This window comes from Antennarius striatus, chromosome 12 (assembly GCF_040054535.1).
Source record: "Antennarius striatus isolate MH-2024 chromosome 12, ASM4005453v1, whole genome shotgun sequence".
NCBI classification, from domain to species: domain Eukaryota; kingdom Metazoa; phylum Chordata; class Actinopteri; order Lophiiformes; family Antennariidae; genus Antennarius; species Antennarius striatus.
In genome coordinates, this window is record NC_090787.1 from 6806617 (window position 1) to 6831383 (window position 24767).

A 24767-nucleotide genomic window follows, 5' to 3' on the forward strand; every position below is an offset into this window, starting at 1 on the left:
TAAAGAATACGTGAAAGAGAATTATGGGAAGGAAATTTATACTAGGGGAACCTCAACATAAGCCGTTTAATGCTTGAACGCTACCTGTCAGAGCATGAGGACCTCTGTGTTTATGGATTAATAAGTCTGCAGTAAGCTGTAATTATGCAGCCTCCACTGAGAAAACATTCCTGCAGATAACGGATACAGAGTAAACTCTGCGGCACATCATTGATTCAGCAGTGCATGGATCAGTGTGTGTTACCAAGCTGGTTCAGAAACAATGGTAGTGCTGCTTCATCTGTCTGTCAAATTGAAGGCTGTATGTCATTCACACAAAGAACAACAACGGGTAAAATGTTGTTTATGGCCTCATTCAGACATGGCAGGATGCAAATTGTTCCAGAAATATCACCTCATTACATTGCTCTTGTGTGCAAAGTCAGATGATATAGAACCAACATCTAAAATTAATACCGCATTTATGCAACAAAGTCTGATGATAGCATCAATTGTAAAGCAGCTGGCAGAGTGTGTGAACTGAGGGTGGTTATTAGTTGTTATAAGTCTTCAATGACATGCATGCATTCAAAATATTGAGAGACGAGCTTTTTGTAGTGACTCCCAATCACATCAGAAGCTCCACTCACAGCAGTAAAAGCTGCCAAAAGTTTGACATCTTTAGTTTATGGTGAGGGCGACCTGTACAAACATTTTTTAAACGCTGTTTTAAACTGTTCCATCAAATGAAATGAAGCTGTCATAAGCAGCTGTTACTCTAAAAATAAACCTTTCATGTTCACAAAATCAGGCAGAAACAAATACATTCTCCTGGTATAATAAATTGCATACATTAAACTGAAATTACGTGCATTAATATTTGTGTTGAACTAAAAGAAAGATTATCCACGATCATCATGACGTGAACTTTTTTTTCCCAAACAGTTCCAGGCATAAACAATAAATGATGTTATTAAATTACCTGGCAACTGAGAGTGAGAAACATTTCCTTCAAATTAAAAATAAATTATTTCCAACTGTCATTATGTGATCATGTTGCTGCAGAGGTTTGAATGCCTCTCTCCTTCATCATGTGTGTATAAATAGCAATTTATGTACTCAGGTCACTATCCGTATGGACAGTATGCATTCATTTTAATTATTATAATTGGGATATGAAAGAGAATGTGTTCATTAGCTTCTCTACTTGTTTCTCGGTTGTATCTTGATGATTCTGCAAACATCCATATTTATAAAGTCTTGTGTTTTTCCACAGCTTCTGGATCACCCACCAAGAGGTGTTTCTATTTTCCCCATGTTACGCTAAAAAAACCCCAAAAAACCCCCCCAAACCACATGCTCCTCACAGTCACGGGAGACACTTCATTGTGTTGGGAAATTAGTTTGGCAGGCTGCATACGCTAATAGGTTTTTTCATGCCAGCTGTGACAGAGGCAGACACAATGACAACATGGCTGTAATTAAATAAAACTCCAGTTCCACTCCTTTTTTCTTTATTTACGTCAGATGAACATGAATTATAGACATGTCACTTAATTATGAGAAGGAAATGCATGAATCACAACAAAACACAAGTGCTCAACCAAACTAAGTCGGGGTGTCCCACTGGGGAAGTGACAGCACTGCATCTCTCCATGCCCACAAAAAAAATAATGCATGTATCAAAGAGCATTATGGGTAACAAAGTTCTGTCAGCTTAGATGTGTTGACGTCACAAACACCAGACGGATTTACTGTAGGTGCAGTAAAACAAGCACACATGATCTCTTTTTGTGTTTTTGGCCGTGCTTTCCTTCGTCTCACCGTTCTATTAGTGTGAGACACCTGCGTACATTCTGTAGTCAGATGCATCCTACGCTAATGCCCTTAGGGGCACTTTCTGGGGCTTCAAACACAGCTTACTTGCTAATTAGTTTCAAAAGGCAGAGCAGTCTCAGACGGCTCCTTGCAAAATCCTCCCACTGCACTCATGAACCTCTCTGGTGATTTTTGCAGTTTCTTGGAGAGACAGTTTTCTGTTGAAAAAAAAGAAGAAGAAATTTACGAATGATACAGGTTGTGACAAAGTTCACAGTGAATGCAGGATGGTGGATGTACAGCTTTGTTTTCTGCTGTTTCATTTCTGTACTTTCTTTATTAACATTTTTACCAAGATTTTGACATCGACACAGTAAATACAAAAGTAAATGCAACTTTTTCAAGGCTGATCCTGAGTTCAAAGTATGTGATTTGTTTTCTCTCCTCATCTTGGAACATTTTTCAAGCCATTTGAAAAAAATTTAAAAAAAAGTTTTTCATCATGTATTGCTTTAGTCTTAAGCTGCTGTGTTGCAGCATTTGTTTCAGTCCTGTACATGAAAGCCTTGCTGCCAAGTGTTTTCAGTGGTTCAGAACCACTTAGATTACCTTCATTTAAAAGCACAGGGAAACCAGATAATGATGGCGACTTTTCGTTTTGCAGTTAATCCATTATGATTAGTTAATGTATGCTGATGGTTTGCACAGCAGGAAAAATCTTGTCGCTTTGCAGATTCATTCAACTTTAATGATCCATCAAGAAAATAAAGATTTTATAAATAGCGGCGTTTACATTTTTTAAATTAAATCTCATTTTGTTGTAACGTCTGTATGACAAACTGAAAAATGTTCAGTCAGAATCTTGTTCTGGTTCACGTGTCTCTTCAATCATTCTTTTTTTTAGCTCACAGTACGTAAACCAACAACATTCTAGTGAAACCCCTCTTTCTCTCTCCTCCTTTATTTTTTATCTGTAACAACTGCTCCTGTGTTTTCCTGCTTCCATTACTGTCTCTCTGCTGTCATTAAATTCCAGTATGAGACCGGCATGAAGACTGGGAGCATGACGTGACCTCCAGCACCCCCCCATGACTCATCCAATAAAAGCTTTGTAATTGCCTTTTTCACATGATTCTTCATGGAGGAAATGATTAAGATTAAGGTGCGGATAAACCAACATTCATGAAAACAAAACTTAAAAATCTTCTTCTTTTTTTTTATCTGGCTGCCAGACATCCCAGACTAGTCAGTGTACTTTTTTGGGCAGTTTGAGGCTTATCTCCTGGGCTGCCTGTTGGCAGAATGAAAAGTTGCTGGAGGCTCCACTGGGAAATTGGGCGACATAAATACACCAGAGCGACTTGGGAACTGGAGGAATTTGATTCTGACACACACGCAGAGCACTGAAAATAAATGACACGAACATTAACAGCGGACATCTGTGAATGACATTATGGCATCTGTTGTCAATCTGTGGGGACATTTGGAGGAACAGAAGCACACAGAGATCTTCCTATTCCTCCAACACTTACACAATAATGCTCAAACACAGACATCAGCCACTAGAAGAGATGGAACACTAGATTCTGAGTGAGACATCAATACATTTATTTCATTCTAGGCCTATGAAGCCTGAAGTTTTAAACTTATAGGCATTGCTGAAGGAATAAATAAATAAATAATAATAATAAATAATAATAATAATAAATGTATTGTCCTCATTCCTATCAGATTTCATCATCTAATCTGTTCAATCCACTTATAATGTGTTAGTCACCTTTATCGCCTCAACTAAGTTTCAGAGTATACAAAGCCAAGATTACAGTAATATATTGATTTCATATTGATATTTGTTCCCTGCTTTATTTTATCAAATTTATATTCACCAACCTGAAGCAGAGTGAGTGTGTTCACAGTTCATTCATTCATTCATCTTCCTGAAGATGTTTTGTGCTAACCCTACCCACTGCGTCGCTATGCCCCCTAGCCTCCGACCCTCCTGATGCTGCTAGTTGCTCATCATGGCGTTACTCAGGTGATGTTTAACAGGTGGAGCTGGCCAGGCGCTTTCCTGTTGCTCTAAGTGCTTCTGAAGTCAGGACCTGAGAAAAGAGGCTTAGAAAAACAGGAAGATAACGGGTCTGGCCGCAACAATATATGTGCAACACATTATATAAATATTGTATACGGTAATAATATAAATATTTTGAATAAGCATTCAGTAGGATTAATAGACAGGAGTTACTGCAACAGCTCGGAAGTTATTGTGTGGGGCAATGGAACACAGATGGAACTGGAGGAGCACTTAAGATGATATTTGTGTATTAACTTAATTATACTTTTGACTAATACTCTTGGAGGCCTTTTTGCAAATTCAAGCCCAACCTTTCTGTCCTAAAACCACCTACTGTTCTTGGTCATTATGCAGTAATGAACTGTATTCGGGACCGTTTCTATGGTCACTATACAGTATATCTGCTGTTCTTGCAGAGACTTCAGCATCAGAATCCCCTGAGGTTGCGTCTCACCTTTATAGATAATTCACCAGGAACAGTAAAATGTGTAATGAGAAGAGTCACCGTGGGTGGAAAGGTTTGTGACTGACAGCAAATCTCTTTCATAATTCAAGAGAAAAGAAAAGACATTACACTGCAGAAGAATACAACAAAGGGTATTTATAGTTCCCTACGCTATTTGTAATAAAATAATGATTTTAAATACAGGCGAGGAAGGTTCAGAAAACTCAAAAGCGGTGGAAAAAACCTTCTTCTTTTTTTTATTCCAACATCTGTAGAATGGGGGTCATTATTCTAACTTAAATGCATAATGAATATGAAATTTGATTGAAAACATATTTGTTTATTGCTTGCAAGGAAATTACTTTTTATAGACTTTTGTGTACAGATCAAACTTCCATATTTGTCTGTAATGATTTGATTCTGATTGGTCTCAGATGAACTGAAACTTGGCTTGTAAGGAGCTCCACTGACCTGATTTGACTTGGAATGGTCTCAAATGACTTCCATCTATAAAGAAGCAAAGAAGAAGAAAAAGAAGTGGCACTCAGATTTAGTTCACTTACCTTTGCAGTTAGTTATTTGCAGAGTCATACCCTGACAGCCATTGACAGAGAGGAATCATGCTGCGTTCATCCTTCACTCATCACATCGATCACTTCAGTGTGAAAAGAGGACATTGATAAAACCTGAACTTCTTGCACAATCTAACAGTTTAAATTTCTGAGGACACAAACTTTTCTGATGTTTCATGCTCAAGCAAACAACAAAGGTTTGAACCCAGTGTGTAATTTTGGACACATATTAACACACTAATCATTTATATTTAACACAGTATCCTAAAGCCTGTTGTGTTTCTTCCAACTCCTGACAAAACAGATCTTTCTATCTTTACTTGTATCAGATGGATGAATTAGACATTTATTTTACTTTTATTCATGATCATAGATTTTAACATTCAAGTCAACATAACAGAATATTCAGATCATAGCAAACACTTTCTTTTTTTTCTTTTTCGTTTCCAAGGGCTTTTGGCACTTGTACAAAGTAAGATCATCCTGCGGAAGTGTGGGTGGGTTTTAAAAGTGTGTTTTGCTGACACACGGGGTATGGGTCAATGAATCTATAAAGGAAAGAGAGCATTCAAAAATATCAATGAGGAAACAGTTCACACAGCACACGCTATCATACTGGGAAAATAGGAATCAATACAAACCCAAGGTCCACGATACACAAACTTTGCTTCAGGCTCTGGCAACGTTCAGCTAAGAAGCATCTTGGATAATACGTTGCATTGTGATTTTTTTCTCCTTCTCTGTATTTCCAACTCTTTGTTCTGATATTTCTACTGAATCTCCTCAATTAGCTTCTTTCAATATTATAATTGATGGTATTGAATATAACTATTAAGCAGCATGAATATCAGGAAGGAAAACAGAGAATTTTAAGTTAAATCTCTGTTGCCTCAGAATGTTGGGTTTCACTGTTTCCACCTGTGTGTCTGCTGGATTCCGCTTTAGTTTCCTTGGTGATGGAAAGTGGAAATCACAGAACATTAAACCCCATTTAAATTGGAGCCTCAACTCTTGCGTGGTGTCAGTCCACTTTGGTTTTTGTCTTCTTTCAGTCCCATGTGTTGTGCTTTTTCTTTTCCTCTTCAACATCATTATCTCCTGTAATCCTTCTGGATTTTTCCCAGGCATATGAAAAGTAGTAAATTACCCATTGGGAGGAAAGACTCATCAAGGACCTCAGAGCCTCAAACGAGCTGGGGAAAAAAATAAATAACATGAACCTATATATTTTCACTGTGGTGGGATGGTGTGAATATGAGTCAGGCATCTGAAGAAAATGTAGTTACAACATTTTATTGTGTTAAAAGACAATCCACTGACATAGAGTATAGTCTCATATCATATCTATTGTGTATATTTACAGTTAGTGCATGTATACACACATCTTCCCTCACATTGGTGAGAAAACTTGTCCTTCATGGCAAACAGCTCCCCTGCACCTCATTGCATTCCTGTGTTGCTGTTAAAAATAGTAACTCATTCAATGGTCTTTGAAAATAGGTTCTCATTTCTTGCATGTGCACATAAATATCACCATATCCGAACGTTTATGATTCATTTATTATTTACAGTATCCTCCCTCCATTCACTATCAGGGCGATCCATGATAGTCTGTTGGTGTAGTAGTAGTTTTTGGAGGTACAAAGGCTTTACAATGATGTGCAGTCAAGCACTGAAGTAGGATTGTGGTTTAAATTCATTTTAAAAAAAAACAAACACCCCAGAGCAAATGAAGACCCAAACACTGAAGAGGGTTTCTGTGATGATGAAGCTGAGGCAGCCTCGGGTCTTTTAAAGTACCTCTCGTACTGAGTCTTGCCACTCCCGCCACTCTTTCATTACACAATCCCCTCACTGCGTTTGCTCCTCCACACCACCAGAGCCGTCATCAGGAGGGTAACCAGGATGGGCACCACAATGAAGGGGCCCAGGATGCGGTTGGGCGGGTCCCTTAGGAGGCGCCCAGACAGCGAGCAGTCGTGGAAGTAGTGTTTGTGCACCCGGATGAAGAATTCATCCACCAGCCTGTTGGGCCAGAAGCACTCCATCTTCAGCGCCACCAGGTACGTGCAGTTTGTCAGCTCGCCATAGAGTCTGCATGAAGTTGACACGAGAGAGAAGGATTAGCACTTACGTGAACAAAAGAATCACATGATTGATTGCTAACGCCCCACTTCCCCTTAGCGACTGCCTCTGGTACACGAATGAGATTCTTAGTGTGTTTTGGAACAATGGATTCTTAATTTCAGAGACAGAAAAAAAGTAGCATGTCATTACCACTGTTTGTTTGCTTCAAGGGGTTTTCCTGAAACCCAATGGGGGGGTTACTGGACATGTTTGTAAGAAAAACTCCATCACACGATGGTGTGTCTACTTTTTTTGTACATTGAAACACACACAGTTTGTAATCTAACCATTTTGTCCGTGACACAATAACGGCTACTCATTCTAAAAAAAACGCAACTGTCATTTTAAGAAGTAGATTCAGGTAAACTAACGGATCCGCTGTTTTCTTTATGCCCCCCATCAAAATAACACATCAGACGTATTAATGCTAGCCAACAATTCCTGCTTCGTAATGAATCTCTTAAAATTAGAACTGTTTGATTTTAAATATTCATGTCAATCGTTACAAAACAAGCTTACTTCCTGTCTGATTTAAAACACAAGGGTGCAGAGGTTGTGAGGTAGAATAAGACGTGTGACTCGGCTACCAGATGGTCCAGATGGCTCGGGTACAAAACACTTGTCCTTCACCGTTAGAGATCCAGTAGAAATGAAGAGTGAGGAGGAGACGCTCACTGTCTATTGTTTGGCCCTGTGTGTGTGTATGTGTGTTTCCTCCATGGTGAGACAAACCTGGGAGCTCACAAAGCCATAATTGAGGTAATGACCCATGATTAGGACTGAGCACTCGGAAAACGCCGCACAAATTAAGGATAGGCTACATGTGGCCATGTGGCTGTAGTCAAAATATTTGCAAGAGTTGCGTAACCATATCTCAATCAGAATATATATTTATTTATACATGGGTAAAGGAATATACTAATATTTTCAAACTTTATTTAACAAGGATTTAAAATCTCCTTTATGCCCTGTATGAATAAGCAGGGTAAAAGGGTAAAAACGAATCGTTTCCATTACTTCACATAATATTGCATCATACTTTTAATCAACATTTTTGGATAGGTCAATCAGTCATAGAGTGAGTCACGGTGAATGCTCTGGTAATGCTTCTTGTTTCCGGGATCACCCACCAGCATTCCCATTTACAGATTTGTCCATCCGACCATATTTGGTGTTTGCCCATTTTCTGCATATTTCAGAATCTCAGAACGGGTTTTCAACTTTACTTTCATACATTCTGAAATGTCTGAACACAGAATTACAGAGACAACATATTCCAAATGGTACTGACCACACTACTCTACTCTCTATTACTCCTTATGAAATTCACCTTGTTGTTTATTTAGACCTCATGATTTTCATGGAAATTCTTTGTGTCCGCCACAGAGGAGTCATCAGGGCGTGTTTGTCTGCTGCCTATTGTAATTCTAAAATTCCAACAGCTTGTGATAATGTAGCCCTCTATGATGTTCTTTTTTTGTGTATAATTTTTTGGATGCAATCAGCTCAAAGCTGCTTGACATGAGGCCAGCACGGCAGAGCAACGTGGCGGCTTCTGCCTGGTTGTGTGTTACGTTCTTCCTCTGTTTTATCCTTGAATCTTCACTAACAGAAGGAGAGTAATTCCTGGTCTGGTCTAATGAGAACAGAGGTTTGAAAGAAACACGCATTCAATGAAGTCGTAGCATCAAGAGAAGGTCAGTGTAATTGCTCACCTTCTATATCCATGACCAGCATCAAATTAAACCTGACAGCTTGTGGACTCTCATGCATATGACAGTGTGTGTCCGTTTCTTTTTTGATCATCCAGTGTTATTAAATCCAGTGAATCTACCCATGTGGTCAGTAACGGTAATTATACATCAAACTGGTGGGGAGTGTGCATAAATTCAATTTCCATCTTATTCCTTCATGCTGGCTGGTGTTGAAGACACGCTTTGGCGGCATGCGTGTCAGGAAGATTATTATATGTTATATCGCTTATTTTCTCTGTGAGAGTCACATAAAAAGACAAACATTTCTGCTCACATTCACACCTACGGGGGAATTTCAATCATCATTTTGCTCCATGCAGAAAGTCTTCGGGTGGATTAGAACAGTGATACAGGATGCCATATTGTCCACCTTTTCTATACTACTATTATTGTTTTACATCAACTTTAGTTACAGTTAGTTGCCTCAGTCATCTGGAGGAGTAATACTTTAGTTTAATATGATTAAGTTTAATGTTAGTGCCTGAATTGTCTCAACTCAAACCTTGAGACAGAGGAGAGAGACAGAGGAGAGCTTACATATATCTGACATTATTTGCACAAAGAAGTGGTACAGCTTCATGCAATGTTTATTCTTTCTTAAACTAATGGAACTTCATATTCCGGCACCGCTTTAAAAATCACTTTCGAGCTACTGAAAATGCACGCAATGGTGGGAAGGAGGAATATCTTTCATACAGGAAATAAATATTTAACAAACCTTAAGTGTTTTTGCGATCCTTTAAACGTTTTCTCCACATTCTACACAAACTACCTCTCATATCTTCTGCATGTCACAATGGATGTAAAGAGATTACATTTTGAATAAAATAAAATCAATAAAGTTAAAAGTAAACTTAACCCCAACTTATTTCTATACATATGAAAATATGTAGATATACAATAAGGAGGTAATTCTCTGCTGTGATGGTGATGATAAAACATACACTCGGCATCCTCACGTAGAACGTTTAACATTTGGGAAATGTTATCCTCAAAATAAGAGAAAAGTAAAACCAGATGCAGAAACAGAAGGACAGATGCCTAATTGACCATATTTATTTAAATAGAAATATCTCAAATGTAGAAGATGAAGGACAGAGGCAGCTTCATTAGACTGCATCGTGCCGCTCTCGGTAGTTTGATCTGTCGCCTGAAGAACCCGCTGTGAATAAATAAAACCCAGATGAAGAATAGATAAAACCAAGACAGAGAAAAGGTGCTCCTGTGAATTGAGAAATGACTCCAGACTGTTTGATTATTCCACTTTCAGACGGCCATAGATCTGAGCATGTTGGACGGATATGACGCCAGACTAATGGGGTGACATATCGAGCACCGACTTAGCATGCTGTCCAGTTAATGGCAGAAATACAACATGACGTCTCCCATCTACCTGCAGATACTTGAACAATACACACAGCCTCTGCTGAGAGGGGTGTGCTTTTTGTGACCAGTGTGTGGAGAAGGAAAGAGTTTTGGTGCAGATCAAGTTGTGGTTGTAAAAGTTTTCTACCTTTATTCTTTTCAAAGGAATAATTCACAAGCATAAGATCCTGCTCACTGTCTGCTTGAACAATAAATTCAACAGAAACCGGCATTAAGTTTCCTTCACAAAACTCTATACTGGTGCAAAATGAATGAGTTTATCTGTCGGCTGTACACCGCGCTGGGCTCTGTAACAGATCCACACACAAACGGAACATCACTGCAATGCACCTCACAAAAGCAACCACCTTGTTAATGCAGCACTTTTGCTCCTTGGTAATTGGATTCATCTGTAACACTCTGGTGTTCTATTTTCTGTTCTGACGGGAAAACGCTGTACCAAGAAGGGTGTTATCATCAGAATGATGTTTTTGATATATTCCAATGAGGAAAATGGTTCAATGCACCTGGATGATGTGTGTTATGTCCATTTCTATTGAGTGGTACTACGAGTCAGTCATTAAGATCTGATCTCCTGCTCTGCAATAGTGAATGCTGTGTTTTCACCTTAAGATCAGCCTCATTAGAAAAGCTCCTGTTCACTTGCTTTTATTCTTTCTGTCATGTCTGCTTTGAGACATCACATGACAGGAAAAAGTCAGAGATCTCCGTGTCAGAAAACACCTCAAAATGTCACTGCAGAGGGCGTCGAGCTGAAGCTTCTCTCAGCTTTGTTATTCTGATAACCTCCTGCATCTCTGCTCCTCTACTGGGATTGAACATCACAAGTTAGTGCCAGTGTGTGTGTGTGTGTGTGTGTGTGTGTGTGTGTGTGTGTGTGTGTGTGTGTGTGTGTGTGTGTGTGTGTGTGTGTGTGTTCATCCTTCAAACAAATATTTGATCATTTTTGCATGCTCACTCACACGCGCATGCACACACACACACACACACACACACACACACACACACACACACACACACACACACACACACACACACACACACACACACACACCTGGACAATGCAGACAATTATTCTTGATGATTCAGATGTTGGGGAAAAAAAGTATATTTTGTTCCCCCAAAACAGTCCCTGGAATCAGCTAGTACAGATAGACTAGACAGAGCAGACAGACTAGGTAAACTAGATAGACTAGACAAACTAGTTAGATGAGATAGAATAGACAGACGACGTAGAATAAACTAGACAGGAAAGATAGACTAGATAGATCTAATAAATGGACTAGATAGAATAGACAAAGCAAATAAAATAGATGGGAGAGATATATAGACTACATAAAATACACTAGATAGAATAGATAGACTAAATACACTAGATGGAATAGATACATAAACTAGACAGAATAGATAGACTAGACATACTGTACAAGATAAACTGAATAGAATAGATAGACTGGAAAGATAAACTAGACAGACTGAACAGACAGATAGTCAGAGAGATAGGAATGATCTTTACTGTTAACATCCACTTACAGAACCACCAATGTTAAAATCAGACCTTTTTAGATCTCCCCTTGCATTTGTTCAAACCCAGCTCTGATCTTCTGACTGTCAGTCACAACCTGTCAGCCCACACAGGAGTCTGACTGTTTACAGGAGTCAGCACCTCTTCATCTGCCATCCCGGACTGAAAATGGAACGTAGCACAGTGCTGGAAGCAAAGCACCAGTCCTCCTGATAGCTCCTTCAGAGCTGTGGAAAAATATCTGAGAACATAAAAGTTCCATTCTCTCTCCTCTGGGGACTTTCTTTTCAAATATTTAAGCTCCATTTTTTATGTTTCTTACTTAAAAATCTCAATATTATAAACTTTTCAAAGTTTAAAACCCTTAAAAAGGCATAAATCCATAATTTAACTCTCTTGATTTATGTTGTGAAACCCTCTGTGTGGCATTTTTAACTGCAAAGGTTATCCACAGATTTGCATGAAGTTTCTACCAGGTTGTGGAGAGACGAGCTGGTTCGGTTCGTTGGGTCAGAGAGAGAGAGAGTCTCTGAGCAGAACACACAACTAATATCAAGACACAATTGCTACAAGACTTTTCTCACTGCGTCCAATCAGTCAATGTCACGATGATATTTTCTCACTGCTTGTGTTTGAAATGCGTGTGGTGTATGTGTGTGATTCTGGGCTGTACATATTCATCCATTCTACTGTTCATATTTATATTTAAATGCAAATGAGTGCATAAGTTTGTTCTGTCCATGCTGAAAAAAATCCCTCCAGGACCTGGAACCAAGCTCACTCAGGTGCTGCAGTCTTTTTCCACCAATCAGCATTGCATTTCTAATTCCCTATATTTCCCAGAAGCATCATAACTGAAGACTAGTGAGTAAGGGGCATCTAAAAACTGAAAATTTGTCTATTTAAGGGTTTTTATTTAACATTACAATAACTGTCCTTTTTTTATTTTAATATCAATATTCTTTATTTAGTTCTATTTTAAGGCAAAGCTGAATCTAAGCTTGGAAGCAAAAATCTTGTATTGCTCCTAAAAACACAAAGAAAAATTGACTCTTACTGTACAGAGACAGAAAATCCTGGGGGAATGATTTGCAATGAAGAGAAGAAAGTAGTCCGACTTAACCTATTTTCCTTTCCTGCTAAAATGAATCCTAGTGACGCTACTGGTTGGACCTGTGAGTTTTCACAGTCAAGGTACCGATGCAAAGGTTCAGATCAGCAGGAAAATCCCTACCAGTCACCTGTTCTCCAAGGACAGAAACATTCACTTCTAAATCAAAGCTTGTGTTCCCAACAAAGATTAAATGAAAACTTATGATATAGGAAAGAGAAAACTGCAAAGAATTGAACTGTGCAGCAAAGAAGGAAAAGTAAAATAATTTAATTTGTTTCTCCTGTTCAGAAGCAGAGGTATGGATGTGGGTATGGATGTGGAAGCAGGGGTATGGATGTGGAAGGAGATATTAACTGAGGCAAATATTCACACTGCTTAATGCTATTTAATGTGCATTGCGTGCAGTAATCCAGGCAATTACGGATGCTTTTTAGTCATTAGGGTCATTTAAACATACAGAAACTGTTTACAATAATCGACCAATCTGCTGTTTAATCAGAGGTCTCCAGAAAGGGTATGCCAATGAGTTTTCCACACTACTGAGCTCACTGGATTTTTTTCTTGCCCAGGCTTTGCATGTAACCCGATGAGAGCGCAGTCACAAAAGGGTTTTTAAATTATTACAGACGGCTGACAGGCATGCATGACTGGCTAACCGGAGACTCTCCAACAATCACACAGAAGAGAAAGCTCATGCAAACGACTAAGAAATCCAGCTATTTTTAAACAGAGACTTTTACAGAGGAGTCTCTGCTGGCGGCACTGCACAGAACCAGAAGGACGGGCGGCGAAAGTAGTTCTAGACCTAACTGACCTGAGCCACACTTTGTCTGATTATCTAAATCAGTCCCAATCAGAAAACAGGTTCAGGACCGGATTAGGAGAAAGTATCCTCCCTATCTACACTTCCTTCAATCGCCCCAGTCCTGTAGCTGTGACGCGTTGATATCTAAACATGATCCACCGTGAAAAAGAATTCTTAAATCTTATTACAGAACAAAGACAAGAGCAAAAGCAAGAACACTAGATCTCTGTAATCAAAATCACATTGGTCTTTGTGTTTATAGCGAAAACTGTGCGTTGTGTTGCCGCAAGTTCACCACAAACATCATGAAGCTCGTCTTGTGAATGTTAGCACTGCGTGTGTAAATCGCATCATCTGTGAGAAGAATAAAGGCTTACCCTAAGCTACATTGAATTATAAGCAGATGGGGGGGGGGAAGCTTTTTTGGGCAAATCTTTTCATGTCCCTGTCCTTGGAGATTTTGAGTCTGGTTTGTGTATATGGTAAATGCCAAGACTAAAATTAAATAAGGCTGTTTTTGCAGTGTTTTTAAAATATGCATTGTGCTAGAGGAGTTGTGTGTGTGTTTTGGTGTTGAAGCACAGCCACTCTGAACATAGTAATAACGCCAAAGCCAACAGGCAGAGCAGATGAATGAACAGATACAGCCGACGGGCTCGAGTGTTACTGAGGTTGGCGGATGGATTGACTGAAGAGCGAACGTACCCAATGGACCTCATGCATACTAAAAACCACAGCAAAGATCTGCTGTTTCACAAAGAAAGAAATGTTTCACAAAGATGTCGGAGACCATTTTTTTTCCTAACAAAATTTTTGAAGCAATGGTATATCATAGTATCATATAGTTTGTTACTGGGAGATTATTCACACGTATTCTTGTAGTGCAATATTTTAACACTTGTGTTTGCAAAATTTTAAATCCTAAAAAATTTAACACCAGTAAAGAGAATAATTACAGATCATATCTTCAGCATATATGCCAGTGCTCAGTTAACCAAAGTTAACCATCTTAGCAAATGTAAGTATGTGCAATATACTATTAATTAACATTTACATGCTAACAAGTGTAGATTTTGGTGTAAAACAGCGAGCATGCTCAGGATAACGTTGAACCATGCGGTGACATGGTTGTCGTGGGTTTGCTAAAGGCAGATGGTGGATTAAAGTCCTGGAGGCGACTACTTCTTATTACACATCCTTGTCTAATAATTGCCCAAAACTGAATTTAAAGTAAATCAGATCCATTGTCCATGTCATACTTAGAGCTTCTTAGAAAAACCAATATGCATTAAAAACACTATTGATCGTGTAATGTTTATGCTGACTACAACTCACGCTACATTGTCCGTGACACTACTTCGTGTTCCGCTGACAATCAAACAGTCACTCATTAAGAAGCTTAAAGACTAAAACAGAATCTCTACTTTAACTCTAACGGCCCTTTTAAACAGATTAAATGAGTTTTGACATTGTTGGTTGTACCAAAGAGTGGCTAATGATGCTCTGCTCTAATGATGTTCCTATTAGAGTAAACCGCTATGATTGAGGGTTGTTTTTTTTAATATAATTACTGTGGTCACTGGATTAAAGCACATATTCATTCCCCGTGGGTTGTTTTCTATTGTGATGGCTGCAGAACCGGGAACTGAGATGTCCCGTTTAATGATCGCAGTCGTACCCATCGGCATGAAGCAATTAAACGCTTGCTTCCTTTTTGTTCAGTGATGCTCCTGGCGCCGAGTAATTGGACATGATGGCTGAAAACCACATCCTTTATCAATCCAGATTTTTATCTTTAGCCGTTATTATCTCATCACTCCTTCAGTCATATTTCAATTTATATCAAATCCAATTTCCATGAAACAGATAGTGGTAAAAACACACACAAAACCCCCCCCAAAACAAATGGTGACCTGTGATATAATGTCTCATGGTAAGATATGTTAAAAGTAGTGATAGTCAGTAGCAGATGAAATGTGTGCTGTGTTTCACTACTAACTCAAGGTACAGTTGTTGTGCAAAAGTTGAGAACATTTTCCTACTTAACATGAATAATCTCTTAAAACTCTACTGGATTGGATGCTAAATATTCATAAAACTGATGGACTGCTAAAATTAGGGGATTATTATTGGATTATGAGGTTTAACTGGAAGATGGTATGGATGTAGATGCTAATACCTATCCTTCTCCAGTAGTTCTTTCAGGGTGGGGCTACATGAGAATCATCACCATCAAGCCAACCTATAGTGTGGGTCATGTTGTTGCCACAGTAGGACTTGCAAATTTGCTTGCAGAGGTGTGCGCTCCTCCGACAGCATTTTACTCGGTTTCCGTGACCTGTAATGTGTCAAATGGGTTTTTAAAATTCAGACTTTTTAATGCTGTGTGAAGGAAAACTTTCAAACTAAACCTACTGTGATATATTATAATGTCAGCCTGAAGCAGGATGTATTCCTCTTTATATCTGCGTCTGATCTGCATTACCAGACAGTCACACCAAAATCAATCATTGTACAAATACACGTAGTTAGCATCTAAACATGCAACCGGCAGGTTCATCAGCAAGCCCTACAACTGTCCCAGCTGAACCCCCTTCACAATGATGTGACAATCAAAGATCACAGAGTGAACAGATGAACGGCGGCACAGCCAGACCCTGTTCCCGGAGACGGTGGTCAGAATATTGAATATAGATATGATCCCCCTTCCCTTCTACCGTTTTGTAAATATAAATAAATGTTCCTGTATTTTATACTTTAAGTAAAGGTCTTCAAAAAGCCTCTCACAGGTGATGAGGTCATGTGTGTCACCCAGTAGAGGTAATCATACATATTGATTCATTAATAAACATTTGAACACAAATCGGGATGTTTATGCTAATATTTGACTCGGGATTTTAAGTCATGCATTCTGCATATGGAACAACATTTGTTAAACAGAGCAGCAGTTTCACCACAGCTCAAGTAAACCAATGTTATGACTGCTGCTTTTTGCATTTTATGTTTGTGTATGTGATTCTCCAACCTTCTGGCAGACCAGGATTTCCATAGATTTACATAACATATGAACAACAATGTGCATGGACGAATCCAATGGAGAAAAAAAAATCAGCTGAATCACATGACTAGTAACATCCAATCACCCGTTAGGACCTGGCACCGCTTACTTCCCTCTGCAGATACCAGCTCCCTCACCATCAACCCAGTGTCCATACGTCTGTGTTTGAACTAAAATGTAATGTTAGTGTATGTTTATTAAAGGGCATTAACTCTTCCAGTAGAAGAGCTCACCCTGAGAGCCAAAGTGGAGTTAAAAAAGCTTTTTGCTGTAAAAGGTCACTGCTCTAACCCAACTGTCATGACCATGAAAACGACTGAATCTCACTGCTATGCCCAAATAAAGTGGCATGAGTGTGTTTGTTTGTCTGATCCTTACCCTAGCAGACTTTGTTGCAATCATACTGTTTAAAATTCCCAGATCACAGCAATCATTAAAGTTTTTTTTTTATTAACATATTTGAAGAGAGTTGATTTTTAAGTTCAAAAGAGAAATATATATAAAGTTAAGGCGCTTCACTGCTTGCATTACACCATCATTTATATTCAGCAGAATGTTATGTAAATAGAAGGCGGACACTGATGACCCATTCCTGGAAATTCTTGGAAATCTATTAAGTAGTCTTTGTATGATAATGCAAAGTGTAAGGAAAGAACCAAAACAGAAGAAAAAAAAATTACACTGGCTTTTATGTGGATTTGAGCTGGAAATTAATCTGATTTTCTTGCAGTAATTTTTGCAAGCATTCAAGCCAACCAAAACACAAACAAACAAGCGGACAGGGTTGAAAAGACAACCTCTTTGTTAAAAACAAAGAGAGAAAACTAAACAGCAACAAGATGAATAATAAAACAGTCAGGAAACCAATAGCTCCAAAATATCCAAGTAAAGTAGCTCAATTTTAAGCTGCTGGGAAAAAAAAAACACCTTGCATTTCACTTTAACAACTTCAAATTAATGACCTACTTTATTTGGGAACTTTTGAAGCAGCTAACTCATCTGTTTCACACTCATCATTTATTTAAATCTCCAGGGTGTCGACAATTTTATCGACTTTTTAGCAATCATATATTTTGACTAGTTGGTGTGTGGTATGGGTTGACTCACTATTAAAGGTGTCATGTAGGCCAACACATGCTGCTGCTTCGCTAGATTAACCCACCATAAATAGCCGGCTCACGCCCGAAGCTGAACGAATGTGGCTGAGGAACACAGCTGTTACTCCCCGTGGATCAGAGCCCACGCTGCTCCGGGTGAAAATCACCCAAGACTCGCTTCATTATGTTGGACTACCAAGGCTGCTGCTGATGATGATGATGATGATGATGATGATGGGGGGGGGGTTACGCGCTCTCTGTTGTTTCTCAGCGACACAGCATGGTAATACAGTACACCCGGATAGTTCAGCATAGGGATTTCATTGTTTGACCTCACAGCAGTGTGATTATCAAGTTGGGGTGGGGGGGAGGCAGTTATGTTATTACTTAGCTGCTGTGATGCCAATAACCAGCTCTCTAATCAAATGAACAATTCTGAATACCTGTGGCTGCAGATATTTTTTGTTTTTGCGGGGGGGGGGGGGGGGGGGCAAAGACAATATTTGCACAGACACAAAAACGCTCTGTTGATGCCAAAAGCGTACATCTTTTGTTCTTTGTACTGATTCGTCTCTCGTCGCCTCACTCTCTCCCTCTTTTGTCTCTCAGGCTGCGTCTGATCAGCTTTTGGACAGTGACCAAACCGTTGGATGACTGTATAGACCTCCAGCCATAAATTAACAACTTGACATTATTTTAATGACAATGCTTCTTACACCGGATCAGCACTGATGAATGACGGTATTATTTGTGTGGTGACCGCTGTGCCGTGGAACTCATTATAATCACATTCAGGTGTTTAGTTTCCTGCATTAAAACCAACACACAGGATGAAACCGCTGATTCAGAGCGTTATACAAATTTAAACAGGGAATTATTGGCTATTTGCAACAGTAAAACCATTTGTGTTCACACTCGGACGTGTCTCTATTCATTTTTGTGTGTGCGTTCCACTCACTCGACTGTGTCCTCCCAGCTGCACCACTGTCTCTGGTCCAGCTCCTGCATGTCCAGCCTGAATTTGGCCAGGCAGAACTCTTCGATGGCTAATTCATAGTGGGGCCCACATCCCAGCGCCGACGCACAGTGAAACACTGCTGGAGAAAGAGACACGTGTTTGTTTAGACAATGGAGTAGATATATATATATATATATATTACCTCACATGATCCCAAAACAAGACGCACAGAATGATGTCATGAGTGGGAACGTTCACAGTAACGAGGGTGAGATGGATTCACAAGTCAAAAATGATACTTCAGAGTTATTCTGTCTGGGACTTCATGTCCTAATGAAGGAGTCGGGTCAAATTAATTTAATGCAGAGAAGAAAGGATGCGAAGGAATGAGAATGTGATGCTTCATGGAGGTGATGGAACAGAACGTCTGAATCTGAGGGAACATTTCTTAGAATTGTGACATCAGCTGATGATTTATTCCCTCTGAATAAATAGTAAACATCAGGAAAAGGCTTGTTGAGACCAGAAGCTTGTTGTTGTTTTTTACATATGGAACATATTTTATGCTAAAATAAGCCAAGCTATCTGCTTTAGTGTAGAACCAAAGGTGCTGTCAATCATATTCTCTGATGCCCAGCCTTCTGGTCACTTTGAGTCGGCCGAGTTCCAGAACTGTGATGCTGAAAGACGCATTCAAGCCCGACAGTCTCCTTTGACTGCTGCTCTCCAAAATGAAATTAACAACCAGAAAGACTTATTAATATTTGGTTCTAGAAGGCAATAAATGTGTACATTTAGGCACCTCCGCGATCGTCACAGTTTTTCTGTTACAAACCGACCCCGGCCCCCCCGATCAGAGAAGGGAAAAGTTATGTGGCCCTTACAAGAAACCCCTGGATTACGGTTTCGCAACAAACAAATCCTGCTTGGTTTTGTGTCATGCTGTTTAGAAACAAATAAACAAGCCAAACAACGTACTGGAAACATTCGCCTCCAGTTTATTTCAATTTCTGAAGTAAACAGTGTCTCTTTGTGTGATCCGAGCAGCAATTTTGTTTTGTTTTTTTAAACATATTTTATGTTGACATGTTTGAAGCTAATTCCAGTGACACGCAGACAAGTGTACAAATTATATTTAGAGAAACCGTATGTAATATTTATAACAAGTTTTTATTTGTGTGTAAAAGTTTGTTGAACCTGATGCGAAACAATCTGCTGAATTTTTTTTGTTCGGCCTTTCTCGCCTAGCCAAAGTTTGTCCGTGACTACGACTAAAAACTACTGCGCCCAAACAAAAACCAACGATCTTCAGGTTAAAAAAAGGTTCATAATCTTTTAAAACAGGTCCTGCACTCATAAAAAATTTCCTTCATAAATGATGTGAGTCAGTAAAACTACTAGAATTAATATTTTCTAGACGACAACATCATCCAGTCTTTGGTTAGCTTTTATCTTCTGTTATGCTGTAACAATAACAGGAATCTTTTACAATCCCACTCTTAAAATATCACTCACAGTTTTTTTAAATCCTTCTACTGGATGGAAGGAGACGACTTCACATGAGCCCACAGATATTTTCGGACACCCACTGAGACGCTGCATGTAATGCTGAATTACATTAACTTGACTTAACCTGACTCGACCTGTACATTAAGGCTGCTTTTGTCCATACAAACATGCTCTTATGTTAAAGTGTCTGGTCATATTACATACAAGAACCCTGTGATATTGAAGCTGATGACATTCCAGTAAGTAAACAGTGGGTGACCTTTGACCTGGCACATGCTGCCTCCTCTCTCTCTTCTGTGGGGATTTACCAGAATGCACTGCTCTCTCTCTCTCTCTATTTCTCTGGAAGCTATTCGAGCTGCTTCAGGGGACCGTGTGTCTTTTCAAGTATGTTTACTTGCATCATCCATGTTGCATAAGACACGTGAAGAGAATGATTTGATCTCTCCGCATAGAAATCTAATTACTTAAAGATTTCTCTGTTTGGTTTTCATTACTTTTTGATGACAGAAAGAAAAAGCATGTCAGAAAAAAAAAAAAAAGACAGATGTTTAATTTGCAGTGACACACTGCCCCCTGGAACACATAAAAGCCCATACCTTAGAGGATTTTTCTTTTTCCCCAAGCAAAAGCATCTGATGTAAGGCATGAAAACATGTTCTGAAATAAACATGGAGTAGCACAAGGTTTAAGAGCTCAAGCTGTGACTCAGGGACTTTATGTAAGTGAGAGCAAATAGGCCAAGATGGAACACAGATGAAAGATTCAGGTGCTAAATGCATATTGAAACTGGGTGCAGAGGGAGGGATGCAGTGGACGTGCAACGATGACAAGATTCAAATTGGATGAAATGATGGGCTGTATATAGATGAGATGGATGACACCTCACAGCACTTTTCACCTTAGTGGTATTGAATCTTTCTTTGATTCCCTGCACACTGACTCAATTACTAAATGCAAATATCAAAATACAAAACTTATAAAAGTACTTTCAAAAGTTTTGTATGTTTTAAAAAAGGTTGTCTTTTGGATAGCTGTGAAAGATCTTGTTTAAAACTGTTTAAGGAACCTTTTCTAAAGCAGCTTAATAAAATATTCTATCCATAGCAGTCTTCTTTTTTGGCTCTTCTGGACAAAATATGAAATTTACAGACACAGCTAGAATTACGCACAAATGAATTTATCCCAATCCATCAACAAAGTACGGATTATGATCTGTGAAAGTAGCTGCTGTGTGTCTTGAGTTATTCGGTTAAGTCCGACATGCTTCTCATGAATTGCTAAAGTGTTCCTCTGCAGCAGTCCACCACCGTACAAAGCATCGTTTGGCAGCGAAGGAAGCTCTTGGGAGAAAGATGCAGATTATAAAGTACTGCATGTTGATGGCTTGATGGAACAGGCTGGGGGCACTCGGACCATTTTTGAACTGCAGCAAGTAGATAAATTATAGATAAACTTTGTAGCACAGCCCTGAGTTGCTTCTAATCTCTTGTGACGTACGTCAAAGTGTGGCTTAAATAATGACTATTGTGATAAATGACTGAAACTGAATTCTTATCAACTGGTTTCCACTCATTTGGTTTGTATTTCCATTTCCAAACTGATCCAGACAATACAAGGACAAGAAGTCACTTTCTGTCAAAGACGACGACTAAAGCAAATAAACCGACATCCTTCTCAGTCATATTTTCAGTGATAATTCAGGGAGAAAGCTATCGTGATCTTTGGCCTTTTATCTGGTTTATTTTTCACCACTGCTGCACTATCACCCAGGCTAACGCATGAACACCCATTCCCTTGACATTTAAGTACTTCTTAGTCTTGAACCATCTCCAGTCATAGAGCACTAGAGGACAGACTTCTATTTCTAATCCCACATTTTTGACAGTTCAATTTAAATTCTTTAAAGTTACACAGGTTTCGTGCTGATTTTTAAAAAAAATTTTTTTTAAACCCACATAGTTCCGTTTCATTTTATTTGATGTTATACTCACAGATTTTAATTTTTCATCTTAGTCTTTCTAGCCGATCAACCAGAAGGTCAGGGCATACTCCTCATTTATTCAGTGAAACATATTAAAATTTCCAAAATTAGTCACTGCCACATTTACACACTACTCTTGTCCTTCCCTCCTATTTCTTTTATTAAGTGTACAACATGTTTAAAAGTTTAATGCCAGTTTTGTTTGATGTAAAAAATCAATATCCTGCCTTACTTTATACCATCTTTGCTTCAGGCCAAACTTTCTTTGGGTTAATGAAGTAAACTTTTGATGCCGCTGTGCTATGGGTCTTAAAGCTAAACCACTGATGCTGGTAAAAAAAATTAAAAAAAACAAAGCGAGAGACCCTGATGGGCAGGCTGACCCTCCCTTGTAGCCTCTATCACGTCTGTGTGTTGTACTGATCTCAAAGACTTTGCCATCTTATCATCATCAAGTGCACGAATACATCCGAGCCTGGGAAAACGAAGAGCAAATGCCATCATTAATCACGAGAATTAAAAGAAGGCTGGAGAAAACAGGAACGGTTAAGACCGTGAGAACGAAAGAGGGAGGGTAAAAGAGAGAGCACCGTGTTCTGCCAGGGATGTAGCCATGCCATGGAAGATCAGGGGACCCAGGCTCTGCAGGAACTGCTTTGTTATGGAGCCAAGGTGCCCTTTGGTTGAAACCTGACTTCAGACTCCGGCCTCTGGCCTCCCTCTGAGACATCAGACCCAGAACCTTGTTTGTGCTGCATGTCCTAACCTCCATCTGCCATGAAAGAAGGGCAGATGTAGGGATGGTGAATGACCTGCATCCCCACACCACAGATGTAGGAGGAGGATGACAGGATTTAGTCTGGATCTTTGTTCCAAGTTACAGATGGGAAAGGATGGGTTCCCTAGATGGGGAGAAAAGGTGAACTCATGCCACTTCACAAACGCTCTGGTGGGAAGAGCTTCTAGGAACCCTTAGATTCATCTGAGGGCCCCTAGAGGTCTATCATCTGACACCCAGTTGACTCCTCCTGCCTGACTTCGGGGTGGTGGTTAGTGGACAGGTTGTGAGTCCCTCCCAGGTCAACAAGCTCTCAAGAGATGGGAAGCTGCTTGCTGCCTCTGAATAAAGAGAGCATCTACTGTTTTGCAGGCTGAGGCACGTTCCTTCATGCTCCCCAGGCCGTTTGAAGAGCAGGCACTGATGGAAGACGGGTCAGCGTCGATGCCAGAGTCGCTGAAGTGCCATTTGTGATTAACTCGGCGGGTTAGTGCAGAGAGAGCGATAGAGACAGAGCAGTGTGAAAATGTTTGAGAAATCACTCACATGTATATTTTTCATTTTCTTTATTAATTAATGAGACATTAGTATTTGAAAAGTCAAAAAATAACTAACCGTCTCACTGAAATAAGAAAATTTGACCTTTACCACTTTCACAGCCTGTTTATCGGAATATGTCACACATGGAAAGAGGAAAACGTTTATTACATCTTGGATGCATCCAATCTGCTCAAGAGCTTTGTGCTTTGTAAAGACTGCCACCTCTTTTCTTATTATATAATGTAGGTGTAACCCTGTTAAAATTTATCTATTTCAATTAATTCCTGAATTAAATAAGTTAGATAATCCATATCAGTTAATAACTATAAATATAATAATATTTAAGGGTAAAAAGGTTAAAATATTAATAAATATAAATATAATATTAAAAGTTAAAAACATTCTTTATGTGAAGAGAAATGTTATGTTCATTTGTTAACTACTCTGCTTATGTGAAATATGTGTTGATGTTTTAAATATGTATTTGTTATATTTGAGTTTTGGGGAACGACCGCATTACATCCTGGGTCAAAGGACACGGGGGCGAGCGAGTGAGGGAATGCCAATTTAATGAGGGGAGAAACGCGCGACCAGGTGTGTATGATCAGTGTGTGATTGGTATGTGCTTGGGGTGTTGGTGTGTGGTGAGTGACTAGTGGGAGTGAGGAGGTTTTGTTTGTAAAAGTTATTTAATGCATGAGTTCAACCCGAACCCTTGAAAGAAGACAAACGTGGACAAGTTTTATAAGCGTGAGTGGATTACTTTACGCCGAAACTGAAACCCGTGAACTTAGTTGCTAGCTCAGCAACAGATGCAGACACACAGACTTTGTGAGCAAGCTAGCAACTAGCCACCTTGAGGAGCAAAGTCTGTGTAGAAGGACCACACCTGTCACCATCGCCTTCTCTACACCTGCCACCACCGTCTTCACCACACCTGCCACCATCACTTCCCTTACATCGGCCACCATTGTTCCCTCTGCTTCTGTCTGGGACCCTGTGCCTCAGAGAAACCCAACTCTAAAGGAAGGTACCTCTTTCTCTTTTTCATTTTCTTTTACCTGAAGGGTGAAGCAGCCATTTGTTTGAGGCTACACCGTACACAAGCGACGTTCGGGCCTGCAACGGTTGCATTATTTGATTGAACTTGAACTGCCTTTAATGCTGTTTTGTTTTGTTATATTGGGCCCTTATTTTGTTAATGTGATTATATATTGCCTATTGAGCTGTGCTTTTTGTTGTTT

At 39.4% G+C, this 24767-nt stretch overlaps 1 protein-coding gene across 11 annotated transcripts in view; it reads right to left on the reverse strand.

Moving 5' to 3' along the window:
* The window catches only part of ramp1 (receptor activity modifying protein 1), a 43107-nt gene that overhangs the window by 1834 nt on the left and 16506 nt on the right, over positions 1-24767 (reverse strand). The window contains exons 2-6 of one of the 11 annotated variants that reach the window (XR_011037631.1): positions 18713-18851; positions 6689-6982; positions 5530-6081; positions 3761-5436; positions 1485-2015 (exon numbers count right to left, since the gene is read on the reverse strand). Coding sequence is in view for 1 of the 11 variants with exons in the window: in XM_068328397.1 (XP_068184498.1) it covers positions 6727-6982; positions 18713-18851 (395 nt within the window). In the remaining 10 variants the exon portion in view is untranslated. Of the gene's footprint in view, positions 1-1484; positions 2016-3687; positions 6082-6206; positions 6983-18712; positions 18852-24767 lie in introns of those variants that run through there. The other 10 variants (XR_011037637.1, XR_011037636.1, XR_011037634.1 and 7 more) reach the window with 10 other exon arrangements.